Here is a 19,015-nt window from a genome sequence, read left to right as displayed (position 1 = left end):
CCATGTCCCACCATGTCTTCCTTCTTCACCCTGTCACAGACACGACCCAGAATCCACTGCTGCAGATGAATTCCAGAAGAAGTTCAAGTTCAATCTGATGAAGAAGTTTCAGTGTTTGAATGGATTAATGCTGAAGCAGGAAAACCGAACACTCCTAAATGAGATCTACACAGAGCTCTACATCACAGAGGGAGACAGTGGAGACATCAATAAAGAACATGAGGTGAAACAGATCGAGGCAGCATCCAGGAGGAATCCAACTGAGGACACACCAATCAAATGCAGTCACATCTTTAAACCCCTACCTGAACAAGACAAAGCCATCAGAAGAATTCTGACAAAACGCTTATCTGAACAAGATGAAGAACCCATAAGGAACGTTCTGACAAAATTTTATCTGAACAAGATGAAGAACCCATCAGGAGAGTTCTGACAAAGGAGTAGCTGGAATTGGAAAAACAGTCTCTGTGCAGAAGTTTGTTCTGGACTGGGCTGAAGGGAAAACAAATCAGGACGTCCACCTCATATTCCCACTTCCTTTCAGAGAGCTGAATTTGATGAAGGACCAGAAACTGAGTCTGGTGGAGCTCCTTCATGTGTTTTTTAAGGAGATGAAAGAAATGGACATTTCCAGGTTGGAGAAGGTTTTGTTCATTTTGATGGTTTGGATGAGTGTCGTTTTCCTCTGGATTTCAGAAGACAGTGAGAGTGTGTGATGTAACTGAATCAGCACCAGTGCATGTGCTGCTGATAAACCTGATCAAAGGGAACCTGCTTCCCTCTGCTCTCATCTGGATCACCTCCAGACCAGCAGCAGCTGATCAAATCCCTCTGAGTGTGTCCATCGAGTCACAGAGGTACGAGGGTTCAAAGACCCTCAGAAGGAGGAGTACTTCAGGAAGAGGATCAGTGATCAGAACATGGCCAGTAAGATCATCACACACCTGAAGTCATTAAGAAGCCTCTACATCATGTGCCACATCCCAGTGTTCTGCTGGATTTCAGCTGCTGTTCTAGAGAGAATGTTGGGTGAAGCAGAGAGTGGAGAGATCCCCAAGACTCTGACTCAAATGTACACACACTTCCTCATCATTCAGACCAACATCATAAGAGAGAAGTACCTACAGAAGCAGGAGAGCGATGAAGAAATGCTTCTCAAACTGGGGAAACTGGCTTTCCAGCAGCTGGAGAAACAAAACCTGATCTTCTATGAGGAAGACCTGAGAGAGTGTGGCATTGATGTGACAGAAGCAGCAGTGTATTCAGGTGTTTGTACGCAGATCTTCAGAGAGGAGTTTGGGCTTCACCAGAGTAAAGTGTATTGCTTTGTTCATCTGAGCATTCAGGAACATCTCGCAGCTCTGTATGTGCACCTGACCTTCATGAAGGAGAAGAGAAATGTTCTTCAACAGAATCAGGTCTGTAGGACACTTTCAGATGTTCACAGGAGTGCTGTAGATCAGGCTTTAGAAAGTCAGACTGGACATCTGGATCTTTTCCTCCGCTTTCTTTTGGGTCTCTCACTCGAGTCCAATCAGAAACTTCTACATTCCTTAGTAACACAGACAGGAAGTAGCTCCCAGAACAAAGAGGAAACAGTTCAGTACATCAAGAAGAAGATCAGTGAAGATCTTCCTACAGAGAAATCCATCAATCTGTTCCACTGTCTGAATGAACTGGGTGATGATTCTCTAGTGGAGGAAATCCAGCAGTATCTGAAATCTGGAGCACAAAGTGAACTTTCTCCTTCACAGTGGTCTGCTCTGGCGTTTGTGTTACTGACATCAGCACAGGATCTGGAGGAATTTGACATGAATAAATACATCACTCCAGATAAGATCAGAGACGAGATTCTTGTGAGAGTGATGCCTGTGATTGCAGCATCCAGAAAAGCAATGTAAGTGAAGCTGAATGAAATTGTTCTACTGTTACAGTGTTGAGAACAAATCAAAGGTCTGAGCTGTTCAGATGAATCGAACTCTGCAGGACTCTTTTTCCTTTCTCCTCTTAGAAACCTTTTAGATCAGACTCTCTTACTTTCCCATTTGGATTCCCGGATCTCATCCTCCATGTTTATACAACATGTGTGTAATGAAGTTCCTCAGCAGAAACTCTCACCAAGCCAAATCTGAACATCTCCGACTGTCAGTTCTTATTATTCCACCATTTAATCATTGTGTTCAACTGATGTGTGTGATGTTGAAAGTGAGACGCTGCAGTGAAGCTTTGAGAACTTGTTTGATCTTTTGCTTTTCTGTTCATTATCTTTTATTTCCTTCAGCATCTGGTGCAATACAATTACAAAGAGAAGTGGAGAAGCTCTGACCTCAGTGCTTAACTCAGAAACCTCCAGTCTGAGAGAACTGCATCTGATTGTAAATACACTGAATCTGTTTGGGAATAAACTAGAAGACTCAGGAGTGAAGCGTCTCTCTGCTCTACTGGAGAATCCTGAGTGTAAAGTGAAAGGTCTGAGGTAAGATCATTTCTCTGAGAGACACAAGAACTCACTAAAAGCTGCAGTGAAATGTTGTATATAGTGTTGTTTTTCAGGTGAAATTTGCTATAGCAGTACAACATCCAATACAAATCTATCAGTAATGAAACTCACTTCCACTAATCATTAATGCACTGAGAATTAGATCCATGTGTGAATAAAACTCCAGTTAAACAGAGAGAAAGAACCTGATTCATGACTTTGAACAGAAAGCAGCAATACCTTTACACCTCTTGTACACATAATGACAGGAATCTCAATCACAGCAATAATCATTAGTCAGGTTTAATATTATCTTGTGATTGGACAAGAGAAGGGAGACGGTCCACCATAACACACACATCATCTTCAAATCATCATCATTGCGGGGGCGCTATTGAGCTTTTCATGGAGTAGGATGTGGTGTTTAAAAACGGGGCTCCGGTGGATTAATGTTATAATTGTTATTATTCCGAGCTTTTCACTTTTATTTTCAGAAGGTGTCACATTTTATCAACATTCTTTATTACACAAATGTTTAAAGATTTTCACCTCAGATATATAAAACTATCCAAACTCTGCATGCTCATTATTATGGGAGACTCTGAAAGCCTATCTCAGGAGGGGGCAAATCGTTTCGTACTATGCTTTCATATATGAAGAGCACAGAGCTAAACTCAGGGAAATTTCATCGGCTATCAGCCAACTTGATCAGAGCTACAGTCCAGCCCTTCTCCAGAGCTATACAAACAAAGTGTTGAGTTACAAGCAGAATTCGATCTTCTCTCCACTAAGGAAACTGAATGCATGTTGCTACAAACTCGTGGATCGTATTATGAATACGGTGACAAACCGAGCAGATTGTTAGCTCATCAGCTGAGACAGCAGGCTGCATCACGCCTAATACCGCAGATTAATAACGACTCAAATGTTACTGTTACCGTCCCATAGAGATCAATGCAGTATTTAAGTCATATTACTCTGCTCTATATAAATCTGAATGCCTTACTGATAATAAGAGAATGGGAGATTTCCTTCAAAGTGTTGACTTTCCTGTTATTGATGGGGTCTCTGTAAGGGACTTGGACTCTCCACTATCTCTTGACGAAGTCAGAGCTTCAATAATGGTGATGCAGTCTAATAAAGCTCCAGGCCCAAATGGTTTTCCAGTTGAGTTTTTAAAAAATTTTATCGATAAATTGGCGCCGCTGCTCCTTGGTGTGTTCAATGAATCTCTGGATCGGGGCGTGCTACCACCCACTTTCAATCAGGCCTCAGTAGCCCTTCTCTTGAAGAAGGGCAAGGATCCCAACCTGTGTGGGTCGTACAGACCATTGTCGCTGCTGAATGCCGACATGAAAGTGCTGGCGAAAGTAATTGCATCCCGGTTAGAAAATTTACTACCACGTATCATATCTATGGAGCAGACTGGATTCATAAAAGTGTGACATTCATTTTTTAACACTCGTACACTTTTCAATATAATTTACTCTAAGCAGTCATCTTCTTTGCCTGAGTTTGTAGTCTCATTGGATGCTGAGAAAGTGTTTGATAGAGTCGAGTGGGAATACCTGTTTGCAATATTAAAGAAATTTGGGTTTGGTAATACATTTGTCTCCTGGATCCGACTCCTTTATAAATCTCCGCAAGCCAGTGTTCGTACGAATAATATTAGCTCTGATTATTTCAGTCTCAGGCGTGGAACCCGGCAGGGGTGCTCACTGTCACCACTGCTATTCGCCCTTGCTATTGAGCCATTATCCATTAAACTTAAATCCTCATTAGCCTTTAAGGGTATAACTCGCAAGGGGGCGGAATATAAGGTATCCTTATATGCTGATGATTTGTTGTTATATGTGATGGATCCTGCAGCCTCTGTTCCTGTCATTTTATCTATCTTGGATGATTTTGGCTCTTTCTCGGGATACAAACTGAATTTCCATAAGAGTGAGTGTTATCCGGTAAGCAATAGCGCTCTACAACTTCAAAATCTGAATCTGCCATTCAAATTTAACTGTTCAGGCTTTAAATACCTTGGTATCATGGTGACCCATTTCTTACCCAAACATTTTCATGCAAATCTTGCTCCGCTTGTGGCAGACATGAAGTCGGATTTTCAGAGGTGGAGCAATCTGCCTCTGTCTTTGACAGGAAAAATCAATGCAGTTAAAATGAACGTTCTGCCCAAGTTTCTTTATTTTTTTCAATCGCTTCCACTATTTTTACCTAAGTATTTTTTTTAATCTTTAGATAGAATCATTAATTCTTTTCTTTGGGGTGGAAAACTGCCCAGAATCCGTAAGACCTTATTGCATAGATGTAGGCCCAGTGGTGGGCTTGCTTTGCCCAATTTTCAAATATACTACTGAGCTGCACATATCCAAAAACTGAACTTCTGGACCAATTCAACAGAATCCACTTGGTGCAATCTAGAGCTACTGTCTTGTAGATCATCCTCTGAATCTGCTCTGCTTTGCTCACCCTTTCCGATTAAACCATCTCAATATACTGACAATCCAGTCATACTGAACAGATTTGGTTTCAGTTTAGGCGTCACCTTAAATTTAGGGCTCTGTCAGCCCCTTGGATAAAAATCATTTGTTTCCCCCGTCACTTTTAGATTTAGCTTTCTCACTATGGAACGAAAAAAGGCATCAAGCAACTTTATAATTTGCATCAAGCAACTTTATAATTACGTTTCACCAGCCTATCGTTGGAGTATGGGCTGCCTACAGCTCATTTTGTTCGATATCTCCAAGTCTGCAGCTTTGTATTTAAATGCCTTCCCAATTTTCTTTCTGTTCCCCATCAAGCAACCTTTGGAGAGTTTAGTCATGTTTACTCCACACCAGTGTAGTTTGATTTCTTGGATATACAGTTTCATTTTATCTCTCAATAGCTGTAATACAGATAAAACCAGGAGCGCTTGGGAGGAGGAGTTGGGGCTGCAGTTTGGTGATGGATGGTGGGAGAAGGTCGTAGATAGGATACGGTCCACCACTTCCTGTGCCCGCCTCAGTCTAATTCAGTTTAAGGTTTTATACAGAATTCATCTTTCTAAATCGAAACAGGCAAAAATCTATCCTGGGGCTGAGGACAGATGTGACAGATGTCATGCTTCCTCCTGTCATTTAAGTCATATGTTTTTTCTGTGTCCGAAATTACATGCATTCTGTACAGGTTTTTTTGGCATTATGTCCTCCACATTTGGGGTGCAATTGACGCCATGCCATATTTAGGGTTACCAATGAGTCAGTATCACTGAGTTCTGCACACAAAGATATGTTAGCTTTCCCATCTTTGTTGGCCAGACGTGGCATACTTCTGCACTGAAAAGCAATAGGATGTCCTTCCATCTCTCGGTGGCTTAAAGACTTGATGTTTTTTTTTAAGCTGGAGAAAATAAAATATACACTGAGGGTTCTACTGACACTTTTTTTGCAAGTGGCAACCTGTTTTAGGGGACTATGGGTGTTACCTGATTAAAGATCTAAATTGTTAAAAATTGGACTGTATGCATAACCTTTCTTTTGTTTCTTCAGTTGTTTAAACAGGGGATGTGGGGAGGGTGCGCATGTGTGTGTGTCTTTGTCTAGGGGTTTGTTTGTGTTTTGGGGTGGGGTGTTTGCTCTTTGTTGTTTAAACAAAAATGGAGAATTTCTGTTTAGAATTTTGTATCTGTGATTGTTGATTTTTCAATAAAAAGAAAATTCGGGAAAAAAAAATCATTGCTTTTCAACCTGTTTCTAGATGTCTTACCATATTATTATTCAGAGATTCTCCTCTGCTTCGTTTGCAGAATGATGAAGTGTGTGTCAGCTTGCATTGCTCTGGACTTCCCAGTTCCATTCTGTGTTTCTCAGAGCGACGTGTGTTTGTGCTGCTGCTCTCATTCATCTCATCTTCTTTTACAACTTCTTTATTGAACTGCAAATGTTTAAGCTCTTCTAAGAGTAAAAAATCCCACATTTACTTCTGTTTTTTCCTTCACATTCATTTGGTCATTAGTGCTACTCTACTTCTAATCCCCTGCTGTGAAAATGAGTTGAAATACACCTTACACTGCCACCTACTGGTCATTTACTGCAGTTTTCTTGTGTCAGCAGTCTGAGATGAATTAAAGTGCAGTACAAATATTTATATTGATTAAATCATCTTTGAATTCATTTATTTTCATTGACTTTGATTTACTTTGTAAGTCCTGGAGAACTCTGCTGCAACTTATTTTTCAGAAATGAAATCTGTCCATTTTGTAGTCGTGGAACTCGCACTACATGACTGTCTAGACGAGGACTTCCATCAGTGTCTGTGACTGGTTCTCACACCAACACTGCATGAACGAGGGAGAACACAAAGGAAGTGTAATGTGTAGAAACTGAGACTGAAGTGTGTGTCATTGTGTATCTGCAGGTTGTGTAATTGTGGAGTATCAGATGAAGGCTGTGCTGCTCTCGCTTCAGCACTGAGATCAAACCCCTCACACCTGAGAGACCTTGCTCTGTCTTGGAATAATGTAGGAGACTCAGGAGTGAAGTGTCTCTCTGCTGTACTGAAGAATCCTCACTGTAAACTGGAGACACTGTGGTAAGATCATCTCTCTGAGAGTCACATGACCTGCTCCTCAGTAACACACATTCTCTAATAGTGAGACTAAAGCAAAGCTTTTAGATTCAGCATCAATGTTCTGAGGAGGAAGTTTGTGTCTTTTCACTGCACACTGATGATTTGTCACAGATGCTTTGGGTCTGATGTACGTATGTGTGAAGCTGCAGCAAAAAACGTGTCTTAAAACCACTGCAATGTGTCTGAAATGACTGTGAAACTGTTAGAGTTCACTTTCAGTAACACAAACTACATACAAATGTACTGTTTTCTTGCACACAGACACACATTCATACACACTCTCTCAAACACACACTTTCTCACACACACACACACACACACACACACACACACACCACACACACACACACACACAGACTGCATAAAGAAAGTCTTGTTTTGTAACTGAATAAACTGTTTCAATATTCAGTTTATTTATCTGAATTCTGTCATTTACACAATCTATTGTTCATATTTCAGTATATATATATATATATATATATATATATATATATATATATATATATATATATATATATATAATATAACACTGGCTATAGACTTCCCACGCTTTGAAATCACAATAAAACAATGAAGGAATTTTGGATGTTTCTGGTTGTTTTAAAAAAACTGAGATAACATTAGACCAATGAAATTCAACTCAGGTGAACCAATGAAACTCTTTATATTAAATCAGATCACTGAATCAGGCACACCACATCATAAATATGGATGATGTTCCTCTGACGCTTGACACATCACTGTCTACAGAAACAATCATTGTCACACTGAAAACAACCATATAAAATGCACTTCACCTGTGTTCTGAGCTGCACAGAATTGGGAGAAACTTCACTGATGGTGATTTTTAAACACACAACACAATAAGAAACACTCTCAAGAGAACACACAGAGGAAGACACAGATGACTTCTTGGTACACTGTATACATTGTGTAACAGACACTGTCTTTCATTACCTGTGGTAAGCATTACATAGATACCTGCATTAAAGATTTATTTATGTTAAAATAAAAATCTTGTCAAATTCAGTGAAATCTTATATTTTTATAGTCAGAAATTATGGTGTATATATATATATATATATATATATATATATATATATATATATATATATAAAATATTCCATCCATCCATCCATCCATCCACACTACTAATTTCAAAACACAGGATGTGTAATGTGTAGAAACTGAGAGAGTGAAGTGTGTCATTGTGTATCTGCAGGTTGGATGATTGTGGAGTATCAGATGAAGGCTGTGCTGCGCTCGCTTCAGCTCTGAGATCAAACCCCTCACACCTTAGAGAACTGGATCTGTGTTGGAATAATGTAGGAGACTCAGGAGTAAAGTTTCTCTCTGCTGTACTGGAGAATCCTCACAGTAAACTGGAGAAACTGTGGTAAGATCATCTCTCTGAGAGTCACATGACCTGCTCCTCAGTAACACACATTTTCTAATAGTAAAACTGAAGCAGAGCTTTCAGCATAAATGTTCTGAGGAGGAAGTTTATAACTTTATTATTTTTATTTTGTTTGTTAGATTAAATTAGTGTTAATTAAATGTTTTATTTTTATAATCATGACTTTTTATCGACTTTTGTAATGTTTTAGTTTCTAATATCTGATAAATATACAAAAGTGTTGATATAAATGTGAATGTGACGAGGTAGAATAATGAAGAGAGAGAAGATGATCTAATATCTAACAAGCTACAAAAATCCCTCAGTGTATAATGGAGCTGTTGTGACTTTTATTGCAGCTCAAAAGTCCAATTAAACCTGCAGCATTGAATCTGTATTTCCAGTAGATTAACAACTGAAAATACTGCCTGGAGCTGCAGAATGAGAAGAGTGATGTGAGTGTGATGGTCAATAACGTGAGTGTGATGGTCAGTAATGTGAGTGTAATGGTCAGTGATGTGAGTGTAATGGTCAGTGATGTGAATGGTAATGTAACCCATAGAGAAATAAGGGCTAGTATACTGTAGTTTCACTTTCAACCATAGGGGGCGCTGGGGGACTGATTTGATTAAAGCTGTCCCTAGATTATGACCGTAACCCTAGTTCCCTGAGGGAACGAGACGCTTCGTCGAAACGCTATGGGAACGCCCCTGCGTGACCGCGCTCTGAACCACGTGTGTAATCTGACCAATAGGCGTTGGGACATGACGTCATCTGTGGGCGACATCGCGTAAACAGGAAGCTACAAATGGCTGCGAGATGGACAAGACGCTAGCTCCTGCGAGAGAAGATAAGCGCCACAGGATGCGGGAAGTGTGGCACGGAGACGCAGCGTCTTATTCCCTCGGGGAACTAGGGTTACGGTCGTAACCTTGAGACGTTCCCCTTCGGGAAATCGAGCCGCGTCAAAACGCTATGGGAACGAGTGCCTTGGCACCTGCACGTAGAGGCCGCCACACTCCGGATGGAGTGAGCTCGGACACTGAGCGGTGCGGGGAGGCCAGAGGACTCATGAGCCGACACAATCGCATCGACCACCCATCTGCTCAAAGTCTGCTTATTGGCCGGGAAACCTTTCCTGTTAAGGCCGTAGCAGACACACAGCTGCTTCGATTTCCTCCATGGACTCAACCCAACCCGCCATCAAGACGCCATCTTGCTGTCTTCGGAACGAAAAAATACGGGCTGTAGAAGCCTGACTCTTGAACCGAGGGGGGAACCAACTCAATGGCTCCTTTCCCCAGGAGTGTGCACACGTCTCGTTTCAGGACCAGAGCCTGCTCGGGTCCCACCAGGGTGGGACACATCCCGTTGAAACAGGGAGGGGAAACGCAAACTGAATTTGTGTAACCGTCCTCTATAGTCGGGGGGGGAACCCTGCAGCCGATGACACCTCGTGAGGCGGCGGAACCCCTCGTGTGGAAAGATGGGGAGCGAACTGCTGGAGGGAAGCTGCGCCCTAAAGCACACCTTGTGGCAGGGCTGACAGACCAGCCTCCATGACCCGAACGGCCGGAGCAGCATACTGTGGCCGTTGACACCTCCTGAGAGGTGGCGGGTCTCCCCCCTCCATACCGAGACTTTTGGCGGAAGTGGAAGGAGACGCCCGCTGGAGGGGGGGATGTGCTCTTAAGCACATCCTGTGGCAGAGCCAATGGCCTGGCCTCCTGGTGGTGCAGGGGAGGGACAGGCACAGTAGGGTGAGGTGTACACTATCCCCCCGACCGTAGATCGTCAGGATCTACGCACCACAGCCCGTTTGTTGGAGGCGAGGGTGACCCTTAGGTCATCCTGCTCCTTTTTAGGCCCTTAGGCCCCGCCCGCAGAGATCGCCACTCTGTTTCTGGGCTTTGCGGAAGGACCGGGCTGACGCCAAACAGTCCAGGAGGAGCCATCGGTGCGTTCAAAAGCACAGCTCGATCCTTGTCTGGGAGGGCAGACAAGGTGAGCCACAGAGGCTACGAGGGCCGCCATGGACCGGCCAACGGCCCGCGCTGTGTGCTTCGTAGCTCGAAGCGTTAAGTCGACAGCGTGACGCAACTCCTTAATATCAGCGGCCCCGGAGCTAAGATCCTCATCCAAATCACGCAGCAGGTCAGCCTGGTATGCCTGCAACACACCCATGGTGTGGAGACAACCTGCAGCCTGGCCTGCAGCCGCGTAAGCCTTCCCCACGAAGGCCGATGTAGCACGTAGCGGCTTAGTAGGGAATACCGGAGCCTTCGGCGATGATGCTTTGCTAGGGGAGAGATAGCTGGCTACCGTCTCTTCCACACGTGCCATCGCCCCATAGCCGCACGCCTTAGCCCCAACCACGTTCGCGTAGAGCAAGTGATGGGAAGAAGTATGCATGGAGAACGGGGTTTCCCAGGATCTGGACAACTCGGGGAAAAAACGGCAGGCCCCAGTGCCAAGGAAGTGACACAGGCCAATCTAGATCCAGCTTAGCAATAGCTCATGTCATTACCTCAAGGAGCTCCTTGTACAGCACAGGCTGTGAGGAGTCCACGAGCTTGCTAGCATCCATCAGCTCTCCTTCTTCAGAGGGAGAGACATGTAATGCCACGCTGCTCGCACCGGTAGAAGAAGCAGCCATCGGGCCTGCTTCTCCGAGAGAGCAGGAGCTGGATTCAGCAGACGAGTGCCTCAGAAAGAGTGGGACCGGAGCCGCGAGGAGAGAGCTCTTTCAAGAGCGCTCTCCGGGAGCGGCGTCTTGCTACAATGCGAGCAATCGACTCCATCGAGAGCTGATTGTGCATGCTCAACTCCTAAGCAAACAACACACCGATCATGCGAATCCTTTCTGGTAATAAAACGTGGACACGGATAAACACACTTACAGTAATTCTGTCTGCCTGCCATCACTCGATCAGAAAAATACAGCAAAACAGCGTTTACCTGAACGAGCAGAAGCTAACGTCTTGTCCATCTCGCAGCAATTTGTAGCTTTCTGTTTACGCGAAGTTGCCCACCGATGATGTCACGTCCCAACGCCTATTGGTCAGATTACACACGTGGTTCAGAGCGCGGTCACGCAGGGGTGTTCCCATAGCGTTTCGATGCAGCTTGAGTTCCCGAAGGGGAACTATGGTTATCAACATTTTCCCCCCTTTTGCTATTTCTTCTCCTCGTGAATGCCAGCAGAAATAAAACTTCTGAAATTCTAAAACCAGCAGAAAGCAGAAAACCGAGGCAATAATTCCAATTAGAAACCATTGAAACTCCGATTAGGTTTTTTTTGAGTACTAGAATGTCTGGATGAACCAAGATGGCGAGCCTAGCCCAGTGAGACTGGAAGATGATCTTTAATGGAGTGGCCAGACATTGATTTGTCACCAGAGGAATCCTGATTTACGTCGAGAGTGCCAGTTAAGGCATTATTCACACAAAGTAGTGTTACAACAAGTGCACTTGAGTTCAGGGAAATTAACGCTTACTTAAATACACATTCACAGAACTCTGGATACACATTCCATATTCACTTACCAATTGAACAATTAAGGGGAATTTACTTTATATTTTTTTTATTATTTTAAAAAGCTCTTCCTTTTTTTTTATCATTTTTGTGCCATTTATTTTGCACTGTTGTTAGGAGGCAATAAAATTGTCAGCTGTTCAACTCAACCGGAGCTTCTCTTGTGAATTAGCCCAGCCTACCTCTCATCGAACCTAGGTAAATGATAGTGTCTTCTTGCTACTGCCATTGGATCAATGCCATAGGTGCTACAGTAAAGTTAGAGAAGAGAGTGAAAAGACCAGTAAGGGAAGTAAAGAAGGAGATCAGGTGGTATCTGTGGGAGCTGAGGGAGCTCAGGCTTGTGAGATGGAGGAAGCCCTGACCGAACAGCAGATTGATTTATCTCAGCGTTCTCTTGAGAGCATTAGAGATGAGGAACAGTGGTCAGTCACGTCTCAAAAGGATCTTTACTCTGTCGAACAAATAAACAGATTTTTGGATGAGACTAAAGGAAAAGGATGTGTTGAAGTAAGTGATTTATTTCCCCATCTAGAAAAGTTTGTGTTTTTTGAGGAAAACATGTTCGCTCTGAACCATACCACAGCAGGAACATCTTCATTAAAAAACCCTCAACAGCAATCAGACACGGTGAACAACCTGGAAAAGAGACTGACAAGGGGAAATCTACATAGTCATGTAGGGCTTAAAGCACTTCTGGACGTCGCTCTGGACACGGGCGTCTGCTTGATGCCACACATGGAAATGTAAACACTTTGTTTATGGCCCCAAATATACAAAGAGCAGGAAAGATACTCAGCTACTACTTACCCTTTTTATTTGGGGAAGTGAAATGATCATATGATTGTGTAGAAAAGGAAGTGAAATGGAAAAGAATGAACTGAATTGATCCTGTTTTTAGGGGTTTAATACAAACACGAGTAAAAATCCAATTTGTATATCAGCAGACGTTCAGGAACATGGAAACTTTTCAGTGCAAATGGGGAATAAATGAATGTATTTGTGATGTTGATCATGACGACTTTCTGCAACTTAAAGATTCAATTCAATCAAATGTTCCAACTTTTCAAAATGTTTTTTAATTTTTAGCAATAAGGAGACCTAAAAGTCAACTCTCTCTTCCATCTCTCTCTCTCCCTCTCTCTCTCTCTCTCATTCTCTCCCCACCTCCCTCTTTCTCCTCCATCCCTCCCTTACTGTGGCCAAGAAGTGCAAAACACTAACAAAAACGAAAACTAACAAATGCAAAAACAAAATAACAAATCTGAAAACACAAGGACGATTCAGACAAAGTAGAAAAGGTAGGTATAGTTTGTGAATGGAACACTTACCTATCATTGGACAAGACACCTGTCATTCAACATATACAGGAAGTACAACAGTTTATTTATTTATTTATTCATATATATATATATATATATATATATATATATATATATATATATATATATATATATATATATTTTTTATATTTATATATATTTTTAAGCAATTAGCCATATTGCTTAAGGCAATTAGCTTAATTTTAATTAATTAAGCAATTAAGCAATTCGACATATAACCCAGCCATCAAGGAGGCACAAGCCAGTGCACTCTTAGTGCCGGTCCCAAGCCCGGATAAATGGGGAGGGTTGCGTTAGGAAGGGCATTCAGCGTAAAACGTGCCCAATCGAATATGCGGGTCACGATTAAGAATTTCATACAGGATAGGTCGAGGCCCGGGTTACCAACGACCGCCACAGGTATTGTTGGCCAACAGGGTACCGGTGGAAATTGGAGGAGAAGGAGAGGAGGAAGACGTCTACAAAAACGGCAGGGAAATGAGAAGTGTAGGAGAGTGGAGGTTCATTAAATGTTGGTACTATGACTGGTAAAGGGAGAGAGATAGCTGATATGATGGAGAAGAGAAAGGTAGATATGTTGTGTGTTCAGGAGACCAGGTGGAAAGGTGGAAATAAGGCCAGGAACATTGGAGGTGGGTTTAAACTGTTCTCTTATGGTGTGGATGGAAAGAGAAATGGAGATATAGGGGTGATTCTGAAGGAAGAGTACATTAAGAGTGTAGTGGAGGTGAAGAGAGTTTCTGATAGGGTGATGAACGTGAAGCTGGAAGTTGAAGGGATGATGATAAATGTCATCAGTGCCTATGCTCCACAAGTCGGCTGTGAGATAGAGAAGACGAAAAAATTCTGGAATTAATTAGATGAAGTGGTAGATGGTGTACCTAGAAATAAACGATTGGTGATTGGTGCAGACTTTAATGGGCATGTAGGTGAAGGGATCAGAGGTGATGAGGAAGTGATGGGTAGGTATGGCCTAAAGGAGAGGAATGTAGAAGGGCAGATGGTGGTAGATTTTGCTAAAAGGATGGAAATGGCAGTGGTGATTACTTATTTTAAGAAGAAGGAGGATCATAGGGTGACATATAAGAGTGGAGGAAGGTGCACACAGGTGGACAATGTTATATGGAGGAGATGCAACCTGAAGGAGATTGGAGACTGTAAGGTGTTGGCGGGGGACAGTGTAGCTAGACTGCATCGAATGGTGGTTTGTAGGATGGTACAAGGAGATGCGGCAGCAGGTAAAGATGGATGTGGTGAAAGCCAAGGAAAAGGCATACGAGGAGCTGTATGAGAGGTTGGACACTAAGAAAGGAGAAAAGGATTTGTACCGATTGGCCAGGCAGAGGGACCGAGCTGGGAAGGATGTGTTGCAAGAAAGAGCAATAAAGGATGGAGATGGAAATGTGTTGACTAGTGAGGAGAGTGTTTTGAGAAGATGGAGGGAGTATTTTGAGCAGCTAATGAACGAAGAAAATGAGAGAGTGAGAAGATTGGATGGTGTGGAGTTAGTGAAGCAGGAAGTGGATAGGATTAGTAAGGAGGAAGTGAGAGCAGCGATTAAGAGGATGAAAAGTGGAAAGTTGGTTGGACCAGATGACATATGGTAGAAGCATGGAGATGTTTAGGAGAGATGGCAAAAGAGTTTTAACCAGATTGTTTAACAAGATTCTGGAAGGTGAGAGAATGCCTGAGGAATAAAGAAGGAGTTTGCTGGTACCGATCTTTAAGCATAAGGGAGATGTGCAGACCTGCAGTAACTACAGGGAAATTAATTTGAACAGTCAAATTATGAAGTTATGGGAAATAGTAGTGAAAGCCATGCTGAGACAAGAGGTGACCATCTGTTAGCAACAGTATGGTTTCATGCCAAGAAAGAGCACCACAGATGCCTTATTTGCTTTAAGAATGTTGATGGAGAAGTATAGAGAAGGACAGAAGGAGTTGCATTGTGGATTTGTGGATTTAGAGAAAGCGACAGTGCCAAGAGAGGAGTTGTGGTATTGTATGAGGAAGTCAAGTGTGTCAGAGAAGTATGTGGGGGTGGTGCAGGACATGTATGAGGACAGTGTGACAGCAGTGAAGTGTGTAGTAGGTACGACAGACTGGTTCAAGGTGAAGGTTAGACTGCATCAAGGATCAGCCCTGAGCCCTTTCCTGTTTGCAGTGGTGATGGATAGGTTGACAGACCAGGTCAGACAGGAGTCTCCCTGGACTATGATGTTTGCGGATGATATTGTGATTTGTGGTGAGAGTAGAGAGCAGGTTGAAAAGAGCCTGGAGAGGTGGAGGTATGCGCTGGAGAGAAGGGGAATGAAAGTCAGTAGGAATAAGACAGAGTACATGCATAAATGAGAGGGAGGGCAGTGGAGTGGTGCGGTTGCAGGGAGAAGAGGTGGAGTGCAAAGTAATGGAGAGTGTGTTAGGGAAGTGAAGAAAAGAGTGCAGGCAGGGTGGAATGGGTGGAGAAGAGTGACAGAAGTGATTTGTGATAGTATGGAATCTGCAAGAATAAAAGGGAAAGTTTATAGGTCTGTGGTGAGACCTGCAATGTTGTATGGATTAGAGACAGTGGCATTGAGTAAAAGGCAGGAGGTGGAGCTGGAGGTAGCAGAGCTGAAGTAGTGCCGAGGATGGACAGGATTAGAAATTTGTTTATTAGAGGGACAGCGCATGTTGGACGTTTTGGTGACAAGGTGAGGGAGGCGAGATTGGGATGGTTTGGACATGTGCAGAGGAGGGACATGAGTTATATTGGTAGAAGAATGCTGAGAATGGAGCCACCAGGAAGGAGAAAAAAAGGAAGACCAAGGAGGAGGTTCATGGCTGTGGTAAGTGAAGACATGCAGGTAGTTGGTGTGAAAGAGGCAGATGTAGAGGACGGTGGTATGGAGACGAATGATTCGCTGTGGTGACCCCTAATGGGAGCAGCCGAAAGAAGAAGAAGAAGCAATTAGCCATAAACAAACAATGTGGCAAAAACAAGTACAATTTACATTACAATACACAGAACATGTGCATGAAAATACAAATATTTAGGGGAGAGAGGGAAAAAAATAGATAAATAAATAAAATGTATAATAATAATAATAAGAAGAAGAAGAAAAATAAATTGTAATAAAAAAAGGATAAAAATTGACAGGGCTATGGTTTATTTTGTAAATATATTCTACAAAAAAAGACTATTTTATTTCTATTTTTATTAATATAGACATTTTTCTTTTTAAACACTTTAAGGGCTTTTGTGAAAGAAATAAACTCATTCTTAAATTAAAAAAATTTTGGTTTCACTTTCAAGTATTTCGATTTGTGTATATAAAATTTTCCCATCAGAAGTATTTCATTAACAAGAAACTCGTCTTTGTTTCAGTGATCCCCCCTGCCACGCCCCCCTCGGTAGCTGTCAGGGATTTGCCCTGCCACGCCCCCCTCGGTAGCTGTCAGGGATTTACCCTGCCACACCATCCTCGGTAGCAGTCACGCTGCCTCGTTATCCCGTGCCGGCCTTGAATGCCGGCCTTGAATACCGACAGTTTTGGCTCATTAAGGATTAGACTATATAAACTCACGTTCTCGAGTCACAGGCTGTCGGTTCTTGAATGTCTTGCTGATCATTCCGTGTTTCCGCGGCCGCCAGCCTTCCCGTTGGTTTTGTCTTCAGACTCTGTTCCCGTGTGGATTACTCTTTGCTGTTGGAGTTACTTTCGTTTCAGGTTTTGCTTTCTGTTGGACATTTACTCGCGTTGTGGATTACTCGTTCCGAGCGGATATTCTTTGTTTGCTTTTCGTCACGGCTTAACAGTGTTTCTTGGTTGAACTGCTTAATAAATACAATGATTGAGTTATTTCCGCTTCCGCGTCATCAGCCTGACACTGTTATTGTTCATTACAAGTCTAAAGATAATGTCCTTCACAGTGAAAGTACTTAGATGGGGAATCTTTGGGTAAATCCAGTTATGGATATCAGACCATAAAGCATCTGAAGTAACAGTCTGCAGCAGGAGAAAGTTGGAACGTATGTGTAAAAGTGTAGAAACTAATCTTTATGTGATGATATACTGCATTATCTCCAACATCACTGCATATGAATGTCCTTCCTCAAAGTAGCTTTCAATTCATTCCAGTTTCTCCCTGATTCTGTTTACTTCTGTTATTTTCTTATATGTAAAGGTGCAGTAATCAAAATAAAAAATTGTTTAAAATAAACAGAGAACTTTACACATGTACAAGAAACAAAGTTGGAAGATTTTTATACTTCCTGTATATGTTGAATGACAGGTGTCTCTTCCAATGATCAGTAAGTGTTTCATTTACACACTTTACCTCCCTTTTACACTGTCTGAATCGTCCTCTTGTTTTCTAACTAAATGTTCTCACTAAATGTTCTACCAAAGATATTAAATAAGCATGATGAAATATTGAAGGACAAATGATACACTGGAATCAAATCCTGGTTTCCTTGAAGCAGAGATAATTACCTGCTGCTGATCATCAAACACCTCCTTCTAGTTTTCTGTTTCTGATTCACTTCTTTCTCTTGTAGATTTTAATGGTGATGAACAATTGTGTGTGAAGACTCCAGGGTTCCTGCATTTCCGTGTCTGCAAACCGAGAACACGTTTATCTACAGGATCTGAGGAGTTGATGTGAAAAAGCCCAGAGCAGAAGGAGTTCTTAAGAGAGACCATAATAGAGAGGGGGTTCGGCTTCACTAGAATGAATATGGAGAACAATAACAAATTCCAGTATTTTATTCAGCACTTTTTAACCGAATGACAATAATGCAAATGATTTCCAAATTTCTCAATTTGGAATAATAATCGTATTGTTGTTAGTCACACACACACACACTTTCATTTACAATGTTAACATAAGGAGCGAGTACAGCTTGTGACCAGGTTTTCAAGACCTCAGACTGTGAAACAGATGCAGAGCTTCTTGGTTCTGATGAACTACTGAGAGCATGGCTCCCTGACTGCACACAGCATGATAAAGTTTTTATGAGTGCTATTGATCACAAAGCTCCTCCGTCTAGTGTACTTTTTAAATATACAGTTATTGGCTCTGCTACAGCACTACTGGGTCCACATGACCAGTATAATTCAGAATACAGATGACATTTATTTTATAAAACTGTTCTGTAATACACTGGGATACCCTTTGATTGAAACAAGTTTTGCTTACAAAAATTTGCTTGTATGTGGTTCCAAAATATATAAATGGTTGCTGAAGAGTGATAACAGATGAACTGCCATCATCCAACCGGTCATTTACTATGTCTCCAGTTCCAAATGGGTAGAAGGGTCCTAAGACATAGCAGAAGAGATATGCAATGTATTAAAACAGGAGACACATGGATGTTCTTTTGTTTTATGCAATAATCTAGGCAATTCATGGTATGAAGATTTACCTTGACTAAACAAATTTATAAACATTCAGCTGAAATACTTTGCAATGCCTCTTGTAAAATTTGCCACTAATTTTTAGACTTTGCAATCCAGTTCTTCCCTGAGCAGTTCAATTGGATTTGGGTGAGGTGACAGGCAAGCGATTCCATGATCGAAAACACTGCAGGCTGCTCTTAAAATAAAACGTTGTCAGGGTAGTGACCACGTGTAGGAAACGGGAGTAACTCAATCATGTTT

General features: G+C 42.2%; 2 protein-coding genes across 3 annotated transcripts in view; one reads left to right on the top strand and one right to left on the bottom strand.

Annotated features, from left to right (window-relative positions):
* Positions 1–19,015, bottom strand: part of LOC124377359 (NACHT, LRR and PYD domains-containing protein 12-like) — an 839,056-nt gene that overhangs the window by 184,398 nt on the left and 635,643 nt on the right. The window lies entirely within an intron of this gene.
* LOC124376831 (ribonuclease inhibitor-like) lies at positions 1,845–18,392 on the top strand. Of its 2 annotated transcripts, XR_006923896.1 has the most exons (6): positions 1,845–1,897; positions 2,282–2,476; positions 6,887–7,060; positions 8,322–8,495; positions 8,903–8,971; positions 17,914–18,392. XR_006923896.1 is itself a non-coding variant. In XM_046836122.1 (5 exons), coding segments are annotated over exons 1-5 (576 nt in total). In that variant the 5' UTR covers positions 1,845–1,865; the 3' UTR covers positions 17,915–18,392. The 2 variants fall into 2 exon arrangements, 1 of the variants encoding a protein (XP_046692078.1); XM_046836122.1 differs by lacking the exon at positions 8,903–8,971.

Source organism: Silurus meridionalis, chromosome 23 (genome assembly GCF_014805685.1).
Source record: "Silurus meridionalis isolate SWU-2019-XX chromosome 23, ASM1480568v1, whole genome shotgun sequence".
NCBI classification, from domain to species: Eukaryota; Metazoa; Chordata; class Actinopteri; order Siluriformes; family Siluridae; genus Silurus; species Silurus meridionalis.
This window is presented reverse-complemented; position numbering and strand designations above follow the sequence as displayed.

Excerpts from the sequence above, each read along its gene's own strand:
- LOC124376831 (XM_046836122.1), top strand. The coding sequence starts at position 1,866 with ATGCCTGTGATTGCAGCATCCAGAAAAGCAAT. Across the intron at positions 1,898-2,281 it reads GCAGCATCCAGAAAAGCAAT|CATCTGGTGCAATACAATTA; the intron begins GTAAGTGAAGCT and ends TATTTCCTTCAG. Across the intron at positions 7,061-8,321 it reads TGTAAACTGGAGACACTGTG|GTTGGATGATTGTGGAGTAT; the intron begins GTAAGATCATCT and ends GTGTATCTGCAG.